This window comes from Choristoneura fumiferana, chromosome 28 (assembly GCF_025370935.1).
Source record: "Choristoneura fumiferana chromosome 28, NRCan_CFum_1, whole genome shotgun sequence".
Lineage (NCBI taxonomy): Eukaryota > Metazoa > Arthropoda > Insecta > Lepidoptera > Tortricidae > Choristoneura > Choristoneura fumiferana.
This window is the reverse complement of record NC_133499.1, coordinates 1,765,067-1,792,242: the sequence shown is the minus strand read 5'-3', so window position 1 is coordinate 1,792,242 and position 27,176 is coordinate 1,765,067. Positions and strand designations below refer to the sequence as shown.

General features: G+C 41.0%; 1 protein-coding gene across 1 annotated transcript; it reads left to right on the top strand.

Annotated features, from left to right (window-relative positions):
* Positions 1 to 4,826: 4,826 nt before the first annotated feature.
* LOC141443818 (putative fatty acyl-CoA reductase CG5065) lies at positions 4,827 to 26,164 on the top strand. Its single transcript, XM_074109180.1, has 13 exons — positions 4,827 to 4,910; positions 8,031 to 8,106; positions 9,718 to 9,844; positions 10,570 to 10,686; positions 11,571 to 11,816; positions 14,210 to 14,362; positions 14,983 to 15,082; positions 17,871 to 17,930; positions 19,532 to 19,664; positions 21,334 to 21,441; positions 21,909 to 22,040; positions 22,998 to 23,255; positions 23,655 to 26,164. The coding sequence occupies exons 2-13, from the start codon at positions 8,066 to 8,068 to the stop codon at positions 23,731 to 23,733; spliced, it is 1,554 nt and encodes a 517-aa protein (XP_073965281.1). The 5' UTR covers positions 4,827 to 4,910; positions 8,031 to 8,065; the 3' UTR covers positions 23,734 to 26,164.
* Positions 26,165 to 27,176: the final 1,012 nt, after the last annotated feature.

Genomic DNA, 27,176 nt, shown 5'->3' with positions numbered 1-27,176 from the left:
GTTCTGAGCAACTGTTGTGTTGATTATTGGTTGATTACAAATAAAATGTTTACGCTGACACTAATCCACGAGTCTCTTTTCTCACTGAAAAATTAGTTTTATCAATGAGGAGTTAAGAAGCACAATGTCGTGAGTACCTTTAAAGAGTTATAAAAATTGAATAAAAGTTTAAAAGTTCTTGAAATTTAAAAATATTCCAAGTAAAACACTTAAAATTCCAAAAGAATTGACAGAATGAGTAACTTATACTGAATCGCTAAATTTGACACTGAAGCGATTCAATTCTCACTCAAGTTAAGCGTCATGGTACGAAAACCGCTTGAAGTGAGTGAATGAAAATGTCTGTATCGCTGTCGCTGAACCGTGCTTTGACTGAATCGCAAAAGTAACGTCATGGTACGAAATAGCGATGCAGTTCAGTTTAGAGCCTAAACTGAATCGTATTAAGAGAGCGTGGTAGGCCCCCAAGGTGTCTAGACTGTATGTTGTAATGTGTATGTACATCGAACATACATCTAATCGCATCATATAAATACCTTTATACTACTCTTTGATAAATACTAGATCTGTCGATAGATCGATCGCGCGCTCTGTCCGCCGACACCAGCGCCGCCCCGCACTACGGCCGATGGAGCGAAACTACTTTCACTGTCCGCTCTTTGTTTACCTCGTCTATTTACTGTTTCATTACACTCACTTCCCTACTCGGCCTGGGCTAGTTTGTGGGTCACGCTTCTAGGTATATCTATACTAGTCCATATTTTTAGGGTTCCGTATCTCGAAAGGAAAAAACGGAACCCTTATAGGATCACTTTGTAGTCCGTCCGTCCGTCTGTCAAGACCCTTTTTCTCAGGAACGCGTGAACGTATCAAGCTGAAATTGATATTGAATACTCAAATCTGCGATCCCATGACGCCAAGAAAAAATCAAACTTCTAAGTCAACGAAATCAAAAGTTACAATCATTATTTAATGATTGTAAGCAGTGCACTGAAAACCTATAGGGCAATTCCAGTTGTCCTAGAAACTTGAAATTTTGTATGTAGGTGCTATTATAACACAACCAACTAGAAAATTCTGGAAATCTTGATTTTTTTATGTCTGTCTGTAAATATCAATGACCAATATAATCTGACCCCACACTGCGTAATCTTTGCTTAAGATTAGGGCTCTGCATACACTGGATACATTGAAATCACTCGGAAAAATCGAGAAATATCTTCAAGACACGATTCCCGTTTACATACCTATAAATGTGCACGGAACCCTCGGTGCGCGAGTCCGACTCGCACGTGCCCGGTTTTTTTACACAAACAGTCTTGCGTATTACTCTAGATTTGAAGAAGGCCAGATTGTAGTGATCAGGGAACTGGCACAAAGCTGGCATAGCGTTCCACTCCTTGGCCCCTATTTTTGTGTCTGCCTGTCTGTGGCACGTAGCTCTTTAACGGGTGGACCGATTTGAATGCGGTTTATTTAACTTGAAATCAGGTTTTTTTACATAGTACCTATATATATAAATGTTATTTTAGTCTTCAAATACTTACATAAATTATTTTTAATAAATAATAATGAATACACCTAAAACTAAAACGAATTGCTTAAAGTACCCCCCTTAGGCAAGGTCCCGAAGATGCTGGCAGCTGGAAGATGATATTTCATGTTATTTTTAACCCCCGACTCAAAAAGAGGGGTGTTATAAGTTTGACCGCTATGTGTGTCTGTCTGTGGCACTGTAGCTCTTAAATGGGTGAACCGATTTGAACGCAGTTTTGTTAATTGAAAGCAAATTTTCTAGCGATGGTTCTAAGACATGTTTTATCAAAATCGGTTCGGCCGTTCTTGATATTTTGAACTTTGAAGTGACAAAGTCGGGGGTTTTCCAACTTGTTGTTGGTCAGGTTATGTTCGTAATAAACTGTTATTTTTACTAATAACAAATTGAATAACTAAATTAAGACTAAAATAAAACTGGTTGCTTAAAACTAAATAAAAATCTAGAAATGGCCCCGTGTCATTGTGCCCATAAGGCTGCCACGGCAGCGTTTCCTATTTGAATAGCTTATGCTAATTCTTCGAGAGAGCTAGCTGCCGGCCGTTGGTCTCCAGTGCTTTGGCAAATCTTTTTAACCCCCGACTCAAAAAGAGGGGTGTTATAAGTTTGACCGCTATGTGTAGCTGTGTGTCTGTCTGTGGCACCGTAGCTCTTAAACGGGTGGACCGATTTAAATGCGGTTATTTTTATTTCAAAGCAGGTTTTCTAGCGATGGTTCTTGGACATGTTTTATCAAAATCGGTTCAGCCGTTTCAAGATCATCAGCTGTTTTGTTCGCTGTGGTAGGAACCTTAGACGCGTAATGGGTATTTACTATTTACTTTACTTTCAAACATATTTGGGACCTAAAATTTGAAACACCCATATCTACGAGTATTATATATACAAAAGAAGAAACTGACTGACTGACTTATAGATCAACGCACAGCCCAAACCGCTGGGCCTAGAAACTTGAAATTTGGTACAGGGGTTTTTTTATGATCTAAGTGAGCAGTGAGCACTAAGAAAGGATTTTTAGAAATTCATCCCCTAAGGGGGTGAAGTTTATATGGAATTTTCTCATTTCTGGACTTAGAAGTATGAAAAAAATAGGTGTATTAGTTCTCAATTACAAATAAAAATTATCTGTGTAAGTGAAATGGATAAAATTCCCCCCTAAAGGGGTAAAAGGGGGGGGTAAAGTTTTTATGGAATTTTTCTCATCTCTGGACTTAGAAGTATGAAAATAGGTGTATAAGTTCTCGATTACAATTAAAATTATCTGTGTAAGTGAAATAGATAAAATTCCCCCTAAAGGGGTAAAATGGGTGGGGGGTAAAGTTTACATTACAGCAACCAGTATGTCAGAAGAGTGGTGCTGCTCTATATCATCTTGTTAACATACGCCACTTTTCATCCTGGGAATGTGAAAAGTTCCCGCGGGTCGCGGGCAATGTTGCGGGCAAATTTGCAGGCAAAGTTGCGGGTAACCGTCAGTTGTGCAATACAGTTAATTTATTAGATGGTTATATAGTTATGTTGTGTTACTATAACCGGACACGGATTCGTTGCGTCTACTGACGAGGAAAAGATGCGTAACAGTTAGTGGGGTGCCTCACATCCGTATTTGTAATCGTAAATACTATACACTACAATACAAATTTTCTTCATGACAGGCAGACAGACAAACAGCCAGAGCGACCACCCTTCAGATACAGAACTGCAATAACCTTAAGCAACTTAGAAAACTTGCAAAAAACCTCCAACATTGTCATTTCAAAGCTTACCTCAAAAATGCCTTAACTGATTCTAATGAAACACAGCTAAGATCCACTGCAAGGAAACTAGATTTCCCGTAAAGAAAGCCTCGTCAAAACCTGTCCATCCGTTTGAGAGCTATGATACTATGCTGACATACAGACATACAGACATTGGCTCCAAACTTAACACCCCTCTTCTGGTGTCAGAATCATCATCATCATCCCTATATACGTGCCACTGCTGGGCACAGACCTCCTCTCGGAATGAGAGGGTTTGGGCCGTAGTTCCCACGCGGGAACTCACCATTGAATTGCTTCGCAGGTTTCTGCAGGTCCCCTCACAATGTTTTCCTTCACCATAAAGCTCGTGGTAAATTTCAAATGTAATTTCGCACACGAATTCCGAAAAACTTAGAGGTGCGAGCCGGGATTTGAACCCACGATCCTCTGCTTGAGAGGCCATAGGTCAAACCGCTCGGCCACCACGGCATCGGCTCTCACGTCCCCAAAAACTATTCCTAACTCGGTCAAAATGCATCCATGCACTTGACCGATCTGCCGGAACGCAACGCTCGCTGCGGCGCTGTTGCGTTACCATGCGTAACTATTAATTGGTTGTGGAAAATACGGGCTGATTTAACGCGCGCGGCCGTGGCGTTTGAAAGGTAGATCATCCGAGCCTATATACGTCCCATTGCTTGACGACATTGCCAAGTGGTTAGCACCTGACTATGAAGCTTGAGGTCCCGGGTTCGATTCCCGGCCGGGGCAGATATTTGTATGAATCACACAAACACAACCTCAAAGAAGACCTCGATAAAAAATTTGGGAATTCTCAAGGGAATTTCGTATAAAATCCCGGAATTTCAATTGTAACTACCAGGTCGAATAGTTTACGCGTGCGAAGCCGCGGATAAACTCTAGTCATTTAAGAGAAGTTTCCCTGCCGGCCGCGCGGCCGCGTTAGGTATTCGTTTGGGATATTGCTGTCTTTATCGCTCGTGACATAAGCGCTCGCAGCCGTCCCCCCCATGCCTTCCGCAACGACGTCCGTAATTTATATCGAGGTAGCTGTAGGCTTTTCAAGATTTGGTCGGTTGAATTTTGGGTTTCGTTGTCCTCATATTATACGAAAAGTATAGCACAGAAATCAATGATATTTTACAATTAAAATATTAATTATATTTTCTATGCCTGTGGTTTTTTAGATTTTTGTAAAAATGCTTTAGTAGTCTGTGATTCTCGTTCAAAGTTGACATCTTTTTTTGACGACTTTTGAGCTCCTGTAATTCTGATATGAAAAACCACAGGCATAGATAATTACGTCTAGTCCATACTTACAAAATTTCATATTTCTGCTGCCTAGTTTTCAAATGAGACCGGGACTACGTTTGTATGGAGAATGGAACGAAGAGCCTTCTCTTAATATTTATTACTTAGTATATGTATGTTAGACGCGGCGTGCCCGCACGGCCGGCGCGTGCCGCGTGGCCGCCGCCCTCTCTTCTGTTGCGCGACGCCGAGGCAGTGAGCACCGCGCCGCCGCGCCCGCCGCCCGTCCCGGAAAATGGTGTGACCGACGCACGCGCCGCCGACCGAGCTTTCCTTTGTTTTTGGTGAGCCCATACAAACTAAGCTTCAAAAAAAATCTTAAGCTTTCCTTTTCATATCAGGTTAGATTTGAGCCTTTTAGGGATAAGTTCGCTTTTGTACTCTTTTAAACCCCCGACGCAAAAAGGGGTGTTATATTATAAGTTTGACCGCTAAGTGTGTCTGTGTGTATGTGTGTCTATCTGTGCCACCGTAGCTCTTAAACAGGTGGACTGATTTGAATGTGTTTTTTATTTTCATTTGAAATAAGTAACATTTTCTAGCGATGATTCTCAGACATGTTTCATCAAAATCGGTTTAGCCGTTTTAAGGATGAAGTGACAAAGTCGGGGGTTTTCCAACTTAATGTTTGTTATGTTATTATTAGCTTCACCTGTTTGTGTGTTTTGTAACAGACTCCTTTGAACTCTATTTTGACCTACTTTATACCGGTCAGATTTAATTTAAAATTTGTAGACTTATGAAGAACCGATGTTATTTTTTCTTTAATTGTATAATATAGTTTTTAAGTATTTTATTTGTAATTATATTATTATGAAAAAATGACTTTCTGCCAAGTTTCTTGCGGCGCATTCTTCTTGGAAATGATGGTCTTTCCGAAAGCGCTGGTAGTTTAAAAAATAACGTGTAAAAGTGCCCATTGCGGCCTATTTACTGAATAAATCATTTGAATTTGAATTTGAATTTGATGACAAATAATAATTGATAGGAACTTAAAAAAAACTATATTTAAATTGATATTAAATATAATGACCCGGATAACTCACGTCTTAAATCGAGTTTAGCTCGACATGTTTCGGGCTAATCCGTAGCCCTTCGTCTTCGGAGCAACGCGACTCATGTCGAGCTAAACTCGATTTAAGACGTGAGTTATCCGGGTCATTATATATATTTAAATTGAACTACAAAGCGGCCAAAAGCGTGTCGGATAGGCTCAAGGTAGGGTTCCGTAGCTGTTACGAGGAAATCAACATTTTTTTCGAACGATTTTGTATTTTGTTGGAAATCTTCCAAGTTCAGGCACTCGTATATTTTATACCTTAGGCTGCTATTTACTCTAAAACTACTAATAATTCACAAGCAAACTTAGCCGTTATAGTTTTCCTTGTAAATTTTATATACTAGTTTACTACTTACCATCATGATTTTTTTCAAAATTTGTAATCCAATAATTTAGCTTTTAGAGCTTAGGGAGGGCACAGTCAATTTTAATGGAAACTAGTACTTTTAAGTTGAATATTTCGCAAACAGATGACTGAATCGAAAAGTCGTCTTCAGAACCGCAATGCAATGATTTTGAATGACTTATCCAACGATACCCCACACTATAAGATGAGAAGAGAAAAAAAAACACCCCCACTTTACGTCCATAGGAGGAACCCCAAAAAAAATTTTTTTTTTACCGTTTTGAAAGAAAGATAGAAAGAAAACATTAATTCCTGTCAACATGAGAAGAATAGGTAAAAAAGAAAAAAAAGATATAGTTATGTATGTCACGAAATGGTCTCAAATAAGCAATCTGCCGGTCTTGGGAACGGCCCTGGTCTTCCTTTGGGACCATATTTTTCGCGGCATAGTTGCTACATAATATATATCCGTGCAAAATTACAGCTTTCTAGTTTTCTAGCACTTAAAGTCTCTGAGCACTCTGACCAAAGCCGCGGACGGACAGACAGACAGACATTGCGAAACTGTTAGGGTTCCATTTTACCATTTTGGCAAAACAGCTTAACATGTTCACTGCGGTTTCGGGTCGAATAGATCATATGCACATCTAGCCTGCGGTGCGGGGAAAAAATTACTTGACATACCGCTGGTGCGGGATAAGTTTAAATAGGTTATCAGCTGAGTACGAGTGAGACAGTTACTGTTTTGGAATTGCCTCTTTCAAAGTAATCAGTCCCTATAAAAAAACGCCATCGGATCGGATCCTTTATTCCCTATACCGACTGAAAGGAAAAAAATAACGTCTGGTGCGGTATAGGATTTTAGTGACCCGATGCCCAATGACCCGATAACCGCACTAGATTATTGGCTATTTTATCTAGTGCAGTGCTCGTGATAAGAACAAAAGATAGGTTTCTCCGTGAGTGTTTGCAAAATTAACCGAAAACAAACACTGTGTCTTTTACAATTAATACAGATTTGGCTACAGGTCATTGCTTAAAAATGGGAACAAAGAAACGAAATTGTTCTGGGTGCTATGACAAGTTACGTTAAACTTTGAGCAGCAAAAACGCCGCAAATAGAGTGAAAAAGTCAAAACTTTATGTGAATATTGTAAAAAATATCTTTGCCGCGAATGCTACAATGTAACACATACATCTGAAATTAAAAAATAATTTTTTTGCTCGATATTCATGTTTTTTGTTACCCTGCAACCCTAAAATGCTATCGACAGTTTTTTCTGTCAGTGCGTATATCGGGCATAAAAGATCCGTCAGTTTTACACATATTTTCAAATAGTATTAAGTGATTGCATCTACTTACGAACTTAACTGTACCAAGAGCAACTCTATGACTACCTATTACCTACCATTCAAATATTACCAACATTTATCATAACTATGCAGATAATGACCTTTTTAGGCGAGCATGTCAAACAGGTCCTCTCGACCCGCAAACGCTCTAACAAAAAGTCGAATGTCGGATCTTACATACCCTATGACGCACCGATTTAAAGTCTTCGAAATTGTTTCCCTCAGTGAACGTGTTAAAAATAAAAATGTTTTATGGGGAAAAAAAATATTATAATATTATTAGTTTTTTGGAATCTTTTTGTATTTTTTTATTTCGATTCCTTATTTTTACTTTTACGGTCATCCCGTAAAACCTAAATTGAAAATACAAACTGAAATATAGATGCACAGAAAAACCAGAAAAATAAGACCAGCACTGGGAATCGAACCCAAGTCCTCGGCATTCCGTGCCGCGTGCTATACCGCTACACCACTGCTGGACAACGGCACAGACACGAATTTCCCCTATGCACCGCATATCTCAGCTTGTTTGTTTCTTTTTAGCCACTTAAGCAGTGACGCTAGCGACATCTATGCCGTAGCCCTCAACGAGAAACTTTCGGCATTCCATTGGAACTAACCGCTCACCCATAAAAATTGTTACAGATTGAATAAAGAGGAAGCCTTTACAACACAGAACTATGGACGCTGGCGTCATCGCAATTGACAAGATGGACGATGTGTAAGTACTCATGTGCCCTATAGAGATTCCCAACCAGTAGGGCGCGCCCCACATTTTGGGGGCGTAGAGTTAACTAAGGGGGGGGGGGCGGTTTTAGCTTCAAATTTATTTATTAATCCATTTATTTATTTATGCATTACCACCTGCAATAATTTAGTCCTTACTTCTTTCTCTAGAAAGGTTTCCTCGAAGGGATCGCTTTAAGCGATAAGGCCGCCTATTGCTATCCTTGTGATTTTCTCTCTATGTACCTATTTTTAACCCCCGACACAAAAAGAGGGGTGTTATAAGTTTGACCGCTGTGTGTGTCTGTCTGCCTGTCTGTGGCACCATAACTCTTAAACGAGTGGACCGATTTGAACGCGGTTTTTTTAATTGAAAGCAGGTTTTCTAGCGATGGTTTATACACGTGTTTTATCAAAATCGGTTCAGCCGTTTTTGAGATATTGAACTTTGAAGTGACAAAGTGGGTTTTCCAACTTTTTGCTGGTTAGGTTATTATGTATCGTGGTGTACAATAAAGAGTATGTATGTATGTATTGTATTGTATTGTATTGTATTTTTGTATTGTAAATTGTTCATATTCTCTACATGTTGAAAATGATCTCCGCTGTGCACTGACTGTATGAAGCTACGCCCACCCACTAATATTATAAATGCGAAAGTTAGTAAGTCTGTTTGTTTGTTTGTTAGTTACCTCTTCACGTCTTAACCGCTAAACTTATTTCTATGAATTTAACGAAATCACATTTTGAAATTTACCACGAGTTTCACGGCAAAGGAAAACATCGTGAGGTAACCTGTACAAAATCTGCTGTAATCAATGGTGTGAGTGAAGTTCTCAATCCGCACTCTACCCGCGTGGGAACTACAGCCCAGCTCTCTCATTCTGAGAGGAGGTCTGTAATATAGCGGGGCGTCTATAGGCGGAGACGACAAGCTCCCTGCACAAGGATGACACGCAAAATCGTGAAGATTTTCCTCTGGAATCAAAATACAATAAGGGAAAAATAATAATTAAATAATTAGGGATAAGCTCGCCTTTGTTCCCCTCTCTGTGTATTTTTATTTTTATGTGCAATAAAGAGTTTACATACATATACATACATACAATTTGCTCATAGAGAGAGTCCAGCGAAAGTTTTCTCGGCACCTGTATAAGAGGATATATGGTTATTACCGGTTCTTGTTTCCGTCGCTGTTTGTATCAGGCATGGTCGGGTTGGATTCCCTAGGGCCTAAGCCATAGGCGAAAGTTGCAGTTGCTCGTACATTACTGTTCTTTGCAAAATAGAGTCAATAATCCTCTGGTACTGCGGCAAATTACTCTATTCGTCCCGCAACAGTACATTTTTATTACAAACATATTTCGCAGCGTTGGCAGGGCTGAGGACTCGTTGAGCTAGAAACTGTCCAACGGCTAGAGCAATTGCGCTGCTAAATGAATTTCTGTCTAAAATCCAGGATGCTGACGTGTTAGCCGATGGTTATTTTCAGCATAGTATTAAGTATTAACGAGCTAGGCGTTTTGGTGCAAACTGTAAGCCTGACTTTGTATTGAAATAAATAAATAAAAATAAATGTGATGTGATATTCAAGTTCCTCTTGCAGAAAGGGCGAGCAGAACGGGAATGACCCGGCGGCTCCCGACCTCAACCGTGCGTCGGCGGAGTCCATCGCAGACTACTTCGACGGCGCTGTACTCCTGGTCACAGGGGGCACCGGCTTCCTTGGCAAGGTACATCCATAGCTTACAGCATAACCCAAACGCAGCCAGAGCAAGGACAAAGTGTATATCATAAACTACTTTGAATGCGCTGTACTCCTGGTCACAGAAGGCACCGGCTTCCTTGGCAAGGTACAAACATCCATAGCTTACAGCATAACCCAAACGCAGCCAGAGCAAGGACGAAGCGTATATTATAAACTACTTTGAATGTGCTGTACTCCTGGTCACAGGGGGCACCGGCTTTCTTGGCAAGGTAATCAAGTCTATGAAAGCAAGAGCAAGGACAAAGAGTTGTATCATAAACCACTTCGTTAGCGCTGTACTCCTGCTCACAGGAGGCACCGGTTTCCTTGGCAAGGTACAGCATCCATAGCTTAAAGCATAACTCAAAGAAAGAGATAGGCGAAGGAGTGTATCACAAACTACTTCGATAGCGCTGCTCTTCTGGTAACAGAGGGCACCGGCTTTCTTGGCAAGGATTTTCTCTACGGGAGTTTCTCTTCAGAAATGAGGAGATACGTAGAAGAATTAGGGTCATCGACATAGCCAAGCGAATTAGCTCGTTAATCGAATGGAGAATGCGGATTGGTAAGCGCAATATAAGGACGTCCACCAAAGAGACGAACAGAGCTAATTATACAGATGAGCAGTGTTTAGTGATAGAAAAATTGTTTATACTGATGGAAAAGCATTCGTACTTGCAGTAATTAGCTCACACATCGCTTACTCCCCAGGCTTTACTGGAGAAGCTCCTGCGCAGCTGCCCCGGCATCGACACCATATACCTGCTGCTGCGTCCGAAGCGCGGCCTCACCGTGGAGCAGCGGTACAAAGAGCTGCTCAAGAATCAGGTAATAAGCCCGTCTTCTGTTTTGTTAAGAGAGAGGGGGGAGACACACAAAGAGAGAGAGAGAGAGATAGAGATTTACACACATTTGACACACAGAGAAAAAATACAATCAGAGGGAAAACAGTTTCAAAGAACCTCGAATAGTATAAATTGGGCTGTACTCTGCATAGTGGTTGCGGTGAAAGCCGCAATTTGCTGTTTTTCAGTGGGAGCCATCCACAAAAACATACAATACAATACAAAGACTCTTTATTGTACACCAGACATAGTAAGCGATACAGAAAACAGATACACAGAGAAAAAAAAATTACAAGGTGAGCAATAGGCGGCCTTATCGCTTAAGTAAGAGCGATCTCTTCCAGGCAACCTTTTTTACAGAAAGAAGGAAGGACTAGTTTACAACAGGTGGTGCATCAAGAGTAGATCAGAAAATACCTAGTGTATAGTCACGACGAACACTAGCGAAAAGTGTTTCACAGTGAACAGTGAAGCTTAGATACTAACCGGAAGCATGTATAGCAACGGTTCTCTATCGTTTGCCCGAATTTCATATGCCATAGTGTGTCGTTTTCCATTTTTTTTATTTGCCATAAAGTAAGTTACCTTCAGAGTTGATATTAAACTAAACTAACCTAACCTACTGCATTCTATAAGATGGCATTTAAAAAAAACCTGAAAACAGCACAGAACTATATATTTTATGGCAAACGTTGGTATGGCAAGTGAAATTCGGGCAAGTAAAGGTATACGATATAGCAACACATGATCAGCTTAATCGTCTTTAAGCACACAATTAAAATTCAAACCTTAACAAATTAGGCCAAAACCGGGGACAGGGATCTTAGTGTTCAAATTGTCATATCCAAACACCCTGACTCCCCTCAGGTGTTCGACCGCGTCCGCGCCCGCTGGCCAGAGCGGCTCAGCAAGCTCTCCCCCATAGCCGGCGACGTCAGCGCCCCAGGGGTGGGCGTCAGCGTCGACCAGAAGGAGCTGCTAGCACGGGTGACTGTGCTCTTCCACTCCGCGGCCACTGTGCGCTTCACGGAGCCTCTGCATACAGCAGCTGCTCTTAACGTGCAGGGAACTGCCGCTGTACTGGAGTTGGCTAAAGACATGCCGCTGTTACAGGTAGGTTAAATGGGAGCGCCAAAGTTCGCATACTCTTACCGTAATGTTTGTCCGAATCATCGTTTGTCATAATTTTTTTCCCACTGAGACTTTGAATTTTTTAGAAATTTTTAAATGGTCATCCTATAGAAAATTATGTATAGGTTACGTTAGGTTAGGTTTGTTTTATAACAATACTGAACAATTATTGGATTCACAGAAAAAAGAGTTATGGCAAACGATCATTCTGACAAACCAGTCCTCTCTTCATTTAAGTTTAATTACTAATATAAGATTATTTTATAACTAACAAAACAATGTTATGGGCAATAACGATCCATATCCTATATGTGGTCTGAAATAAATCATTTTTTTTATTACATTCGGACTTTCAACAATTATGTCAAAGTCAAAGTCAAAATATCTTTATTTAATTCAGACTATAGCAAGCACTTATGAATGTCAAAAAAATCTACCACCGGTTCGGAAAAACCTCTATTGAGAAGAATTCGGCAACGAGGTATATATTGTTTTAAACCGATTTAAGGGCTGTTTCACCATCCATTGATTAGTGTTAACTGGCGGTTAGGTGTGATGCCGTCTCTATTTGTTTTGTTCGAATAGACGGAGACGGCATCACATTTAACGTTAACGCTAATCAATGGATGGTGAAACAGCCCCTTAGAATATTATTAAATTAACACAACTTTATTTTTAACACAGTAGGTTCGCTATTTGAAGGGATCGCTAATGCATATCGGAATTATTTCCAAATATGCGAGTCGATATGAACCCCTATCCCGTGGAAATATCGGGATAAAAAGTAGCCTGTCTGTTATTCTAGACGTCCAGCTAGTTAGTGTCGTTCGGTCCGTTTGATGGTACAATCTTTACGCTCTCTACACTATAATATACCGTATCTTGGCATGACCGTAATAGAATTCTGTTTTATGTTTTTGCCAAATAAATGAATACTGAATACTGAATACTGAATACTGAATACTGAATAATGAATACTGAATACTGAATACTGAATAAAGAAACGTGTCAGGAACGGAATGTTAAACGCACACACGACACGCGATGGCAACGGTTGGTTAACACGTTCGCGTGACTGTCGGACTTTTACAATTAAAATCTTGATATAAAGAAATGTCTTTATTATTTATTTCCTGTTTACAAACTTAGATTCAATTCGATTAATTCTATTATTTTATTTATTCCTCTTAATGGCGGCCATAAGGCTTGGGCCAATGTCAGTTAAATTAAAGATAAATATATTCTTCTTATGCATGTTGTACGGTGATTGTAGTTTTTGCAACTTGATAGCAAAATTCCAGAAACCACGCGGAGACCACTTGCGCATTAAAAAATGTCAGACACGAGAGCAATATAGAATTTTGTGATCACTGTTCACTGTTAAGGTTAATCGCCGCATAAAACACTATCAAAATTATACTTCAACTAGCCAAAGAAGCAGAAATACCAAAATTAGATATCGTCTACATCCGCCATGTTTGAATGCTACAAATCGAATCCAATTCTATTATTAGCACACCTTGCTTTCTATCTATTTCGCTTCTGTCAAACATGACATTTTGATTTAGGGATGTCCTATCAAAGTAGTGATGGACCTCTACAGTGACCACCGTCCATATCCGACAAATAGGGAGGGTACTATGCGTCGTGACACATAGTCTAATCACGTCAGACTTTATAAAAATGTTAAAGGAACTACGTGGGTGGACGTTCGGTGTTCTTAAATTTCAGTAGTTCCATCCTTGCGCCGTATCACATTAAATTACCAAAAATCGTGCGCCACATAGTATAACATTTTTTGACTCTAAAAGAGGCGACGCACACGCTCTTAAATGTGACTACTCACAGACGCACAACGTCGGTAGACGCTGTATTTTGTTCCCGCGCCTATAAGTACATTCAGTCATCCTGTTACGTGACGGAGGACGCGCTCGCGCCGGTCGCGGCAGGATGATTTAGCAACGAATTTGTCCACGCAGATTTAGTATTATTTCAATATTTTTGTATGAACAATAGTATATTTTTGTTATATGTTACATTCTTAGTGATGTAAACTTTTACTCGGATGGGTTTTTTATTGTGTTTAGTGAGTTTTTAGGGAATTTAGATGCTACGGTTCTAACTCAATTATCGCTAGTGGGCATGGTCTCATACTTTTCGATATATTAGTACATTACTGTAGTGGCCGGGAAGTAGGGGGTTGCCGGCCTAGCAGATATAGACGGGAAAGCGGGATAGGGATGCGATGCCCGCAACCCCAAATGTCAAACGGACCTCACGGTAGTTGTGCCAACTTAGTCTGCCACAAAAACCTACACTGCATCGAGTGTACCATGTCACATCATCTCATCATCATGTCCATCTCTCCTCCACAGGCTCTGGTGCACGTATCAACAGCATACAGCAACGCGCCTCAACAGAACATTGAAGAGCGCGTGTACCCGCCGCCTTACGACCCCGAGAGTCTCGTGCGCTGCGCCAAGATGCTGCCGCCACAGACTGACACTCTGCTAGCAGACTCGCTGCAGGTATGACGCCGCTAGCTGCCAGCTGTCTACTCTCTACGACCCTGAGAGTCTCGTGCGCTGCGCCTGCTGCCACTGCAGACTGACACTGTGCTAGCTGACTCGCTGCAGGTAAGACGCCGCTAGCTGCCAGCTGTCTACTCCCTACGACCCTGAGAGTCTCGTGCGCTGCGCCAAGATGCTGCTGCCACAGACTGACACTGTGCTAGCTGACTCGCTGCAAGTAAGACTTTCCGCTAGCTGCCAGTTGTCTCCTCCCTACGACCCCGAGTCTCGTGCGCTCCGCCAAGATCTGTGCCACGGCAGACTGACACTGCTAACTGACTCGCTGCAGGTAAGACTTGCCCCTAGCTGCCAGCTTTCTACTCCATAAGACCCTGAGAGTCTCGTACGCTCTGCACTTTACAAAAACCATTGAATTGCTTCGCAGTTTTGAGCAATATAATCTTCACAATAATCGCAATATTAAGCCGTACCGGCTCGGGTGCTAGAACGTCTCGGGTAAAATGGCTTGTTTTATGCTCTCGTTGTACAGTACAATCTACTATTACAGTCAGGAGCCTCAACGTCTCATTTTGTATTGTCCGGAGATGTGACGGTATTACAAGTTGGGTTGTTGTCAGGGGGAGCACCCGAACACCTACACCCTGACGAAGGCGTTGGCCGAGTCCATCGTGCACAGCCAGGTGGACTTGCCCGTGTGCATCGTGAGACCCTCCATAGGTGAGTAGCGAGTTTGTTTATTTGTTAGTTTGTCTAAGGGGCTGTTTCACCATCCATTGATTAGTGTTAACTGGCGGTTAGGTGTGATGCCGTCTCTATTTGTTTTGTTCGAATAGACGGAGGCGGCATCACATTTAACCGTCGGTTAACGCTAATCAGGGGATGGTGAAACAGCCCCTTAATCTAACAGTCTCTTAATCTAAACTATTGGGTGGAAGAATTTGAAAAAAATCAGAATGTTAGTAAATATATAAAATTTACAAGGAAAATTATAGCGGCTAAGATTGCTTGAGAATTATTAGTAGTTTACGTAGATTAAGAGTAAATAGAACCCTATCCTGGGCGTGTACGACACGCTCTTGGCCGGTTTGTTTTATTTGAAATCAGGTTTTGTAGCGGTGGTTCTTAGACAAGTGACAAAGTCGGGGGTTTTCCAACTTTTTACCCGACTGCCCGAAGGAGGGTTATTATTGGTTAGGTTATTGTTGGTTCTAGGTTATCCAGTTGTATCGTTAAAACATATTACGGGATTTTAGGTATATAGATAAAAGTAGAGGTGTGTTATAAGTTTAACGCCAATGTCTGTCTGTCTATGGCATCGTAGCTCTCAAGCAGCAGGTGCAGGTGCAGGTGTTTTGCAGGTGGTAGGACCTTGTGCAAGATCCGCCCGGATTGCTACCACCATCTTGCTCGCTAATCCTGCCGTGAAGCAGCAGTGCTTGCACTGTTGTGTTTCGGCGTGGAGAGTAAGACAGCCGGTGAAATAACTGGCACTTGAGGTATTCCATCTTAGGCCTCTAGGATGGCAACGCATCTGCAATACCCTGGTGTTGCAGTTGTCTATGGGCGGTGGTGATCTCTTACCATCAGGAGACCCATGTGCTCGTTTGCCATCCAGTCGAATAAAAAAAAAAAGCGGATGGACATTTCGATGCGGTTTTTTTACGTGGAAGCAAGTTTCCTTGCGGTTCTTTTTAGCTGTGTATGTTTCATCAAAGTCGGCTCAGCAGTTTTAGAAATATTGAACTTGAAATAGCAATGTCTGAGATTTTTCGACTTTTCGAAGTTCCTTGTTTAAGTTATGTTCTGGATATTACCTCTGCTACCACCATTAATAGATACCTACAAATTAGTGTGGGATTCTCGGTGCGCGAGTCCCATTCGCACTTAGCCCGTTTTTCAATGATGTCTCCAAGATAAGGGTCGCCGTACACTCGTCGTTTTCCCATGGCATTCATCAAAGAGTCATGTGGACAGCTAGCTATCGATCAATGGCGAAACACATGGCGTAATTCCCATGGCTTCAATTCATTTTAAATGCAAGAGCAAACTGATTAACCTATTTAAATCTTATCAGGTCAATGTTATGTGAGGTCACAATTATGGTGCATTTCTTTTGCGTTCACATTGTTTAGTTATAAAATCTTCTAAATATAACCTAACCGACATAAAACATAGTTTTCCTTGTAAGTCTGATATACTTACTACCATCCTGATTTTTTTTATATTTTGCCACCCACCGGTTCAGATTTTAGAGGGGGGGGACGCTCGATTTTAATGAAAATTTGCACTTTAAAGTTGAATATTTCGCAAACACATCACTAAATCGTCTTAGCAACCCCTTAATGGTTTTAAAAGACCTATCCAACGGTACCCCACACTATAGGGTTGGATGAGAAAAAAAATAACCCCAATTTTACTTCTATGGGAGGTACCCTAAAAAATGTATTTTTTAATTTTTTATTGTACCATTTCGTCGGCATAGTTTTCATATATATCCGTGACATCCTTTACAGCTTTCTAGCATTGATAATCCCTGAGCAAAGCCGCGGACGGACGGACAGACAGACACAGACATGGCGAAACTATAAGGGTTCCGTTTATGCCATTTTGGCTCCGGAACCCGAAAAAATTGTTTTTTTGACATTGCACATCAACGAAACTAACTGCCCGCTTGATAACGGGGTCGACTTATAACACCCCTTTTTGCGACGGGGGGTAAAAACCAGACAGTTCTGTTTCTCAAAACAACTTGAAAGTGTAGTGAAGTTATCGTTGGCTTATTGATTGAGCCTTGAAATAGATTTTAATGACAGTTCTGAGGGTTTTAACAAACATACTTATTACGGGCATAAGTACAAGAGACTGCTAACCATTAATTCAAACATGAAGACAACATGTAACTTGTGTGTTTGATTTAACCCCCAACGCGAAAAGAGGGGTGTTATAAGTTTGACCGCTATGTGTGTCTGTGTCTGTCTGTGTATCTGTCTGTGGCACCGTAGCTCTTAAACGGGTAAACCGATTTGAATGCGGTTTTTTATTTGAAAGCAGGTTTTCTAGCAATGGTTCTTAGACATGTTTTATCAAAATCGGTTCAGCCGTTTTTGAGATATTGAAATTTAAAGTGACAAAGTCAGGGGTTTTGCCAACTTTTTAACCGACTGCCCGAAGGAGGGTTATGTTTTTTGTTGGTTAGGTTAGTTAATTTGTTTACTTTAGATTTATTAACTATACATATATAACCTAACTTAACCAACAAAAGGTTGGAAACCCCCGACTTTGTCACTTTAAAGTTCAATATCTCAAAAACGGAAAAACCGATTTTGATAAAAACATGTCTAAGAACCATCGCTAGAAAACCTGCTTTCAATTAAAAAAAACCGCAATCAAATCGGTCCACCCGTTTGAAAGCTACGGTGCCACAGACAGACAGACACACATAGCGGTCAAGCTTATAACACCCCTCTTTTTGCGTCGGGGGTTAAAAATATGTTCTATTCTGCAGTGACGGCTGCCCTGCAGGAGCCTTTCCCTGGATGGATCGACAACGTGTACGGCGTCACTGGTGAGTACCCAGTTTGGTGGTAACGGGAATCGGGAGCGGGCGTATCTGAATATCGAAAATTAATATATCATCTAATGTTAATCAATATCTCAAACTCCACCCGTTTAAGAGCTACGGTGCCACAGGCAGACACACATAGCGGTTAAATTTATTACACCCCTCTTTTCGCGTTGGGGGTTAAACAAAGTCGGGGGGTTTTCCAATTTTTTTAACCCTCGACGCAAAAAGAAGGGTGTTATGAGTTTGACCGCTATGTGTGTCTGTCTGTGGCACCGTAGCTCTTAAACGGGTGGACCGATTTGAATGCTTTTTTTTATTTGAAATCAGGTTTTCTAGCGATGGCTCTTATACAGTCATGTTTTATCAAAATCGGTTTTGCCGTTTTTGAGATATTGAACTTTGAAGTGACTAAGTCTTGGCGGGTATTAACTTTGTTCGTCGGGGGTTAAAAATAAAGGCTCGAATAATGAATGACCCTATTAAAGATTGGGTTGGATCAAGTAGAAGTAGGAATTTCTTTTGTTATCAGCAACAGAATTGCAAGTATTTTAATGACCTCAACATCTGTTAGTGATGCATCAATTCCAACTATAGGCAATAACAGTAAAGGGCGCCTATATATTTCACTTATGAGAGTCTGTTTGAGACAGAAACATTGAAATACTTGCAATCATGTCTTACTTAATTGAAGATGCGAAACGTTTATTAAAATGTAAGGATTTGCTGAAGTCATTCCGTTAGCACGATACAAAAGCCGTACAGCGCCATCTACCGGCAAATAGCGGAGTTAAATTTACCATAGAACTTTTGCTATCAAACCAACGAATCATCAACCAACCCACTGTGGAACCTTTTCGCAGAAATCGGATTGTTTGACAAGGGAACTCATTGTGACACTTACAGTGAGAACGTTCTACGGCGGTTCAGGAATCAAATTTAATGGCTCGACTGTACATAGCGATACTGTTATAAGAAAACCGAATTAACATTTTCCATATCAATATTTCCCAGTTTCGTTAGAATTTCAAGCAAGCAAGCAATTCAAATAAAATAACAAATAAAAATAAGTTTTTGGTAAAAAAATCATTTTTAACACAAGCTTTTTTGCTGAACGTACTTTTTAGGGTTCTGTAGCCAAAATGGCAAAAACGGAATAGATGGATGAATGTTTGAGAGGCCATCGGCGAAACCGCTAGGCGGTCACGGCTTATTGTTTGCTATCTGACAGACAGCTGTAGAAAGGGTAATGGCGGTGACAGTTCGCTACCAAACTCTTCTTCCCTCTTATTGTTAAAAATGTTTTAATACAAGCTTTTTTGCTGACTGTACTTGAATTGTCATCCAATCGACATTAACCATTGAGGAGTTCCATTCTGCAGCGACGATCCTAGCCGGACCACCAGGATGTCACTACTAAATTATTGTATTGTCACCAGATTTACATAAGTATGCCAAATTTCAAGTCAATCTGACTACTGGAAGTTGGTCAAATTTAACTTGGAAGATTTGATTAGAGACAGACAACGGGACAGGAATAAAAAAGCTTGTAATAATTGTAAAATTATGCCAATTAATGTCTGCTAATAAGGGCCTCTCCTCAGGTATAATAATGGAGGTGTCCCGCGGCACGTACCGCTCGGGGTTCTGCCGCGAGCGCTGCGTGGTGGACCTGGTACCGGTCGACCTGGTGGTCAACTGCTGCATCCTGGCGGCCTGGCGGCAAGGCAGCGGCAAGTAAGTAATGGAGGTGTCCCGCGGCACGTACCGCTCGGGGTTCTGCCGCGAGCGCTGCGTGGTGGACCTGGTACCGGTCGACCTGGTGGTCAACTGCTGCATCCTGGCGGCCTGGCGGCAAGGCAGCGGCAAGTAAGTAATGGAGGTGTTCCGTGGCACGTGCCGCTCGGGGTTCTGCCGCGAGCGCTACGTCGTGGACCTGGTACCGGTCGACCTGGTGGTCAACTGCTGCATCCTGGCGGCCTGGCGGCAAGGCAGCGGCAAGTAAGTAATGGAGGTGTTCTGTGGCACGTGCCGCTCGGGGTTCTGCCGCGAGTGCTGCGTCGTGGACCTGGTACCGGTCGCCCTGGTGGGCTGCATCCTGGTGGCCTGGCGGTAAGGCAGCGGCAAGTTAGTATTACCTGAACACTTATACTAAGTGAAATTAATGCGAATAGCTCACGTCCTAAACCAGGTTTAGCTCGACATGTTTCGAACTGATTCGTGGGAGCGCCCTAGTTTGCATACTCTTCGCTCTACGAAAAATAAATTATTATTCGTAGTTTTCGCTAGTCACACCGTTATGTTTGTCCGAATCATCGCTTGACATAATTTTTTTCCCAACTTAAATTTTTCTGAAAATTTTTTTTTTTTTTTTTTTTTTTATTTGACTGGATGGCAAACGAGCAAGTGGGTCTCCTGATGGTAAGAGATCACCACCGCCCATAAACATCTGCAACACCAGGGGTATTGCAGATGCGTTGCCAACCTAGAGGCCTAAGATGGGATACCTCAAGTGCCAGTAATTTCACCGGCTGTCTTACTCTCCACGCCGAAACACAACAGTGCAAGCACTGCTGTTTCACGGCAGGATTAGCGAGCAAGATGGTGGTAGCAATCCGGGCGGACCTTGCACAAGGTCCTACCACCTGCAAAATGGTCATCCTATCGAAAACTATAGGTTAGGTTAGGTTTATAACAATTAGAATAGTATAGAATAGAATTGATTTATTTGGAGTAAAAAAAATTGTACATGAAATCTTAATCTAAATATAACAGTAGTTAACAAAGCACCAAAATGGATCCCGCTCAGCAAATGCGCTCGCGCACTCATGGCGCTTAATTAATTTAATAAAGTAAATGAAGCCGTGGTGGCCTAGTGGTTTGACCTATCGCCTCTCAAACAGAGGGTCGTGGGTTCAAACCCCGGCTCGCACCTCTGAGTTTTTCGAAATTCATGTGCGGAATTACATTTGAAATTTATCACGAGCTTTGCGGTGAAGGAAAACATCGTGAGGAAACCTGCACAAACCTGCGAAGCAATTCAATGGTGCGTGTGAAGTTCCCAATCCGCACTGGGCCCGCGTGGGAACTGTGGCCCAAGCCCTCTTGTTCTGAGAGGAGGCCTGTGCCCAGCAGTGGGACGTATATAGGCTGGGATGGATGATGACTCATGGCGCTGGTTTTCAGGGCAACCAAGAATACAACAACATAATTATAAATTCAATTTTGAACAGTTCTTGGATTCAGAGAAAAAAGGGTTATGATATGACAAGTGGTCATTCTGACAAACATTACATTCGGATTTTCAATAATCATGGTAGCCAATATGAACCCCTAATTCGTAGCTCTTCCTCTCGAGCCAACGAGAGCCAATGGACTATTTGCTAAGCAAGTTTGTGTGTTGTAGGGCAGCCCGCTGTCCCGTGTACAACGTGACGTCGGGCTCCATCAGCCCGCTGCAGTGGGGCGCCTTCTCGCGGCTCTTCGTCAAGTACGCCCGAGAGAACCCCACCAAGTAAGCGCGCCCTTTTCACCGACTTCAAAAAAAATGGAACTGTTATAAAACAATGTAACTAACCCCAGTTTGGGCTTAATGGAATCGTTGTGAGCTGTAAAAATCACTAAAAAGTAAGAAATTAAGAATATGTAATAAAAACGTAAAACCGACTCCAAAAAAATTTTCACCATCCATTGATTATAGTGTTAACTGACGTTTAAATGTGATGCCGTCTCCGTCTATTCGAACAAAACAAATAGAGACGGCATCACATTTAACCGTCAGTTAACACTAATCAATGGATGGAGAAACAGCCCCTTAGTATATAGTATGTATGAAGGTGAGGTATAGCTATAGTTCCACTCCTGCTGGCTCGTGCTGAGGCACCGACTTCAAACTAGTAGACAATTATTTTCAGGTTTTTTGTAATCAGTTCAATTTTTCTTTTTAAAATATTTGATTTTTGTTTTGGAACGTCCCCGCAGGTACGTGATGTGGTACCCGAACTTCTCGTTCACGGAGTCCCGCGCAGTGAACACCTTCTGGGAGGTGACGTGCCACTTTCTGCCCGCCTTCCTCTATGACCTGCTGCTGCGCGCACAGGGACGGAAGGCTATGTAAGTATACAATACAAAACAAAACAAAACAATGACTCTTTATTGAACACCAACACAATAGTACGAGTGAGCAGTACAGAAAACACAGGTTTTCCAAGGTAAACAATAGGCGGCCTTATTGCTTCACAGCGAGCTCTTCCAGGCAATCTTTATAATAAACAATATAATGACGAGGTTAAAGATATCTTTACACTTTAGTATCTTGTCGCTGTCACGTCATGTTTGAACCTTTATATAAAATTGTCAGAAGGCATACAGTGATAAGGTACAGTCACCTGCATTAATATCTGCCACAGCGGAGCGTGCGAAAATATCTGACACGTGCTACCAACCCTAGAAATAGAATCGTATCAGATACTTATGCACGCTTTATTGACGTCAGATATTGGTGCTGGTGACTGTACTAAAGTGAAAAGATACCTTTGACCTCGACTGTATCATATCTCTTATTATAAACTCCGATTGCTTGCATAACTCTCCCTTAGAGTCCAAAGTCGGAGGTCGGCTCAATAGGAGCAGCCTTTGGCATGCTAAATTAAAATAAGGTTTTGTTAAGTTGTGTTGTGTAAGTCGAGGCCACATACCACTGAGGAGTTCCGTCCTGCGGAGACGATCCTGGAACAAAAACATCGTGAGGAAAACTGTATATTCTGTGAAGCAATGTAATGGTGTGTGTGAAGTTCAATCTTCACTGGGCCCGCGTGGGAACTACGGCCCAAGTCATCTTATTCTTAGAGGAGATCTGTGCCCAGCAGTGGGACGTATATAGGGCTGTGAGATGTACAATAACCTCTTAAATCTCCGATTCCGATTGAGTAAATTACTGCAATCCGAAATTTATTACGTTACCCTCAATTAACCCTAACCTTAAACTGCCTGTTTTATTTCTTCTATTCGTCGCTAGATGGCGTAAAGAGTATTTTTTTTAATTAAACATTTTTACTTCTGACTTCACAGCATGATGAAGCTCGCCCGCAGATTCAAAATGGCCGCCGCCACCGGAGAATACTTCGCCAACAATGAATGGACGTTTGGAGTGCAACAACTGACAGCACTCCATAAGGACGCCTGTGCCGCTTCTGACGGAGTAGTGTTCCCCCACTGGCCCGACATAGACTGGGAGGAATATATCGGCACTTACATGCTCGGGATTAGGAAATATGTGTTGAAAGATGGCGCTGACTCGCTCACACAGGCGCGGACTAAGCTTAACAGGTGAAATACCTTAACTCTTATTTTAAGATTTAACGACTTATCAAGCAGCGGCGCTACCGTCGTAAAATGTACACATAGTCATAGTAGCTTGCCTATCGTAGTACGAATTCTCTTGTAAAATTTGAGTACTAATTAGTCTAGCTACTCGACGCTAGTGAGCGCTGTTTATAATCTTTTTCTTTTGCTGTGCGGATGAAAAATTTTAACAATAACTAGTCTGGCTACTCGGCGCTAGATAGCGCTTTTTTCAATCTTTTCTTCTCGTAGCTCGGTGCGTCACCTGAGCTAAAACTTTAGTACTGATTGGTCATGCTACTCGACGCTAGATGGCAAAATGTAAGCTGAAATAGAGAAATTGTATAGTCTTTTTAATTTATTAATGTTTTACCTTTTTTGCAGGTTGTATTGGGTGCATAAATTAGTACTAGCAGCTACTGGTTACTACTTCTTCAGATTGCTGGCCGGAAGACTGCGATAGAGGAATCACGTACTATGTAGTATTAAAATGTATCTCTCCCAAAATGGAGAATCACCTATAATTAATATGGGGCCAGCTCAAAATACTTTTTTTATCATTCCAATCTTGCATTTCGAGATATTTCTATTTTTTTAGGACTCCATACGTCCTTTTAAATCGTTATGACAATTATTTGAATTTTTTATACATTGTTTTACTATGAAGACTGTAAAAACAAATAATAGAAGTGAAATTAATTTAAAAAATTAAGCGTGGACACCCGGAAAAGAAATTTGTTTTTCCAAGTCTTTTGTTTGATGTTATATTGACAATTGCTCGCTGCATAATCCTTTGTCTGCGAGTCCGGCCAAGTGCTTGGCCGGTATTCTTAACACATTGTAAAGTAAGTATATCGTAAGAATTTTAGTTACGTGGACCAACGAAATTAGTTAGCTGGTTATTTGTAATAACTAGTAAGTACTACTAAAATTAAATAATTATAGGTACCAATGTATTATTTGCTTTGAGTTTCTAAGGGTTATACGGTTGAATAGTAGAGTGTTTTGACAGCTCTTTTAAACCCCATTACCATCCCATAAGGGTACGTTCAAACCAGAGATGTGCGAGGATGAACCAATAGGAATAGGAACAGTTCATTTACCTCGCCTTGCTCCGCTGAGCTGTTTCCACCAGAGCGTTGCTGTGCGAGGTAAATAAAGCGTTTCTATTGGTTCATGAAAACACATTTCTCGCAACACATCCTCGCACATCTCTGGTGGAAACGCTGCCTTTGCTTCTTAGCGGTGACATATTGGTCATTGTTTTCTCGTAGTACCTACTGATGTGTAGTAGTAGTAGTGTTGTATAAGGAGGTCAAGGAAGCAGCTTTGAGTAGAGAAGTGGAGAGCCATTCATCGGCTGCACCGACAGTGTAACTCTCAAATAAGAAGAAGACGTGCTGTACATTTTTTTACTAGCGTAAAATTTCAGTCATTTTTCTCAGACATTTTGTTGATGTGACTTTGAATTCCGTACGACACCATGTCAAGAAAATATGACATGTTTATTAAGGCGCGGCCACAAGCAGTCGCTCGTCGCTCGTTTGCAGCGATAAATCTGGTCACGTGACCCCATTTTGCATGTGATTTTCAATTTCCCGCGACTCAAAAAAAGTAGCATCAAGTCGCGGAGTCCAGCAGCAGCAACAAGATGGCTGCTTGCAGGAATGGTCTTGGTCTTGGAAGCTGATTTCTTAATCTCATTTAGTAGCAGTCGTGGCAGTGGTACAAATAAAAGAAATTGGAGTGAATGAAAAAAAAATAACAGTTTTTCTCCCAAATTGAAGAGGTTTTTTTTTTCAGCGACAAAGCTCAACATTTTTAGCTTTATCGCTATGTCGCTTGACCAGATTTATCGCTGGAAAAATGGCCGCTGGCCGTGCCATATTTCACGAACATGTTACAATTTACAAGCGGTAGTCTCTTTTCAATGCATACTGTTAAACAAAGACTACCGCTTGTAAATTGAAAATTGTAGCTTTGTGAAATAGGGCATAGTCGCAAGAATTTTGATCACGCTATAGCTCTATATAGCATCGGTAGTGTCTTTAGTTTCATGAAAATGTAACCCTGAGTATCATCTCTTTTAATAATACTTGCCCAAACGGTAATGAAGAGGAAAAACCCCTCAAAAACCGCTGGATACTTACCCGAAATTTGTTGTTCTAAATGGTTCGTGTTATATGCCACACAACTGTTTAGTTACTTTTTCATTAAACTTAAGTAAATATATTATGTCAAACCGTCTATTTTGGACGGCAATTTTGGTCGTCTATCTGTAAACTTTTCTAGCTTAATTCGAAAATAATCGCAGCTCGAGCTAAGAGTAAGAATACTTGATGCTAGTGAAGTATGTGAAACATTTTGTTTTACTGTGGCCTGTATATAACGACATTTTAAGCAAAATAAAGATAGGTATCGATTGAGCGATTGAGGTCGGAGGTCAATGCCTTAGTTAAAATTAGTATTTATTAAGTTAACTTTTCGTTCCCTGTTGTAGCGTTACAATCGAACATGGTATGTACTTTCGTGTCGAGACACAGCGGAACTTTTTCCAGTCGGTCGTTTAGTATTCCAAAAAACGATACAAAATGACCAAGTTAGTATAATAACTTTTTCAATTGACAGTTAAGTTGGTAACTTTGGTCAGTCTGTACCCAGAAGTTTAGTTTTTACACAAGCATGTGTTTTAGTACCGCTATTCGACACTCGAAGCGCTGTGGTCGCCAATTCATTCCCTTTTAGTTCTGATGCTAATATAACTGCTATTTAATAGAAATGTATGAAATTCTGCGTCTGACGTATTACTAGCAATAATTATGTTTAGGCCATAACTGTGAACGTAGCTTTAAGAGCATCTGAGTTATTAATATACGTTTTTTAATCAGATCACATTTTTGTTGTCATTTTTTATTTTTATTAAATTCCTTAAAATTCTAATTCGACTGACGATCACTTTATAAATTATTTATTGAATCAGGCATTACTTCACGCACTGAGGTCCATATCAATGACTATTACTTTGCTCACCCGCGACCTTATTAAAGCTACAAAAACGTGTGATCATGTAGTTCCTCCACCTCTAGACTGTAAGAACATACACAAATCCCACAAACCCAATTATCACCACCACCACACTACACTGACGCGAGTCGAATTTAACCAGAGTCCATCCTCAGGGTAACACGACCATTTATCATGCCATCACATCATATTACCATGATTTCATTTGAGTCCAGCATCTGTCAGCATGGTGAACGGTAAAAAAAATAAAAAACTACTTTTAATACAAGCTTCTTTTTGCTGACGGTACTTTTTGTTGACTGTACTTGCATTGTCAACCAACTTGCATATGTATACCAAATGTCAAGTCAATCCGACCGCTGGAAGTGGGTCAAAATGAACTTGCAAGATTTTACCCATTGTTGATACGGCTAATATTATTATTACGAGCGAGGTATCTGAACTTCGTCTATTTTTTTGTGGCAATAAATTATTTCTTTCATTTATACAGCGGAAGCTTTTGACTTTAAATAATTTACGAATTTTGAAATTGGCTAAATTTGTCCGTAATGCGGACTTATTCAACGCAAGCTACGTGGATTTGCACTATCCCCGACGACGTTATTACAGTTTTAAGGAAGCGGGGACGACGTGTTAGAAGTTGACGTTCCACAAGCTAAATCTTAAAATCCTTGTAGATGGTTTTCAATAAAAGTAGTGCAAGGTCCCCTATTTTAGTCAATTTGTGGAGCAGTCAACTTCTAACACCATGTCCCGCATAACGCATTAATGGTTAAACGTATTATAATCCTTTTGCGAAACAATCTACTGAAGTTTTAAGTCGCTCGTTACGACATCTAACGGTAGATTAGACTAAGCCTAGTTTTTTCTACTCCCCGTAAG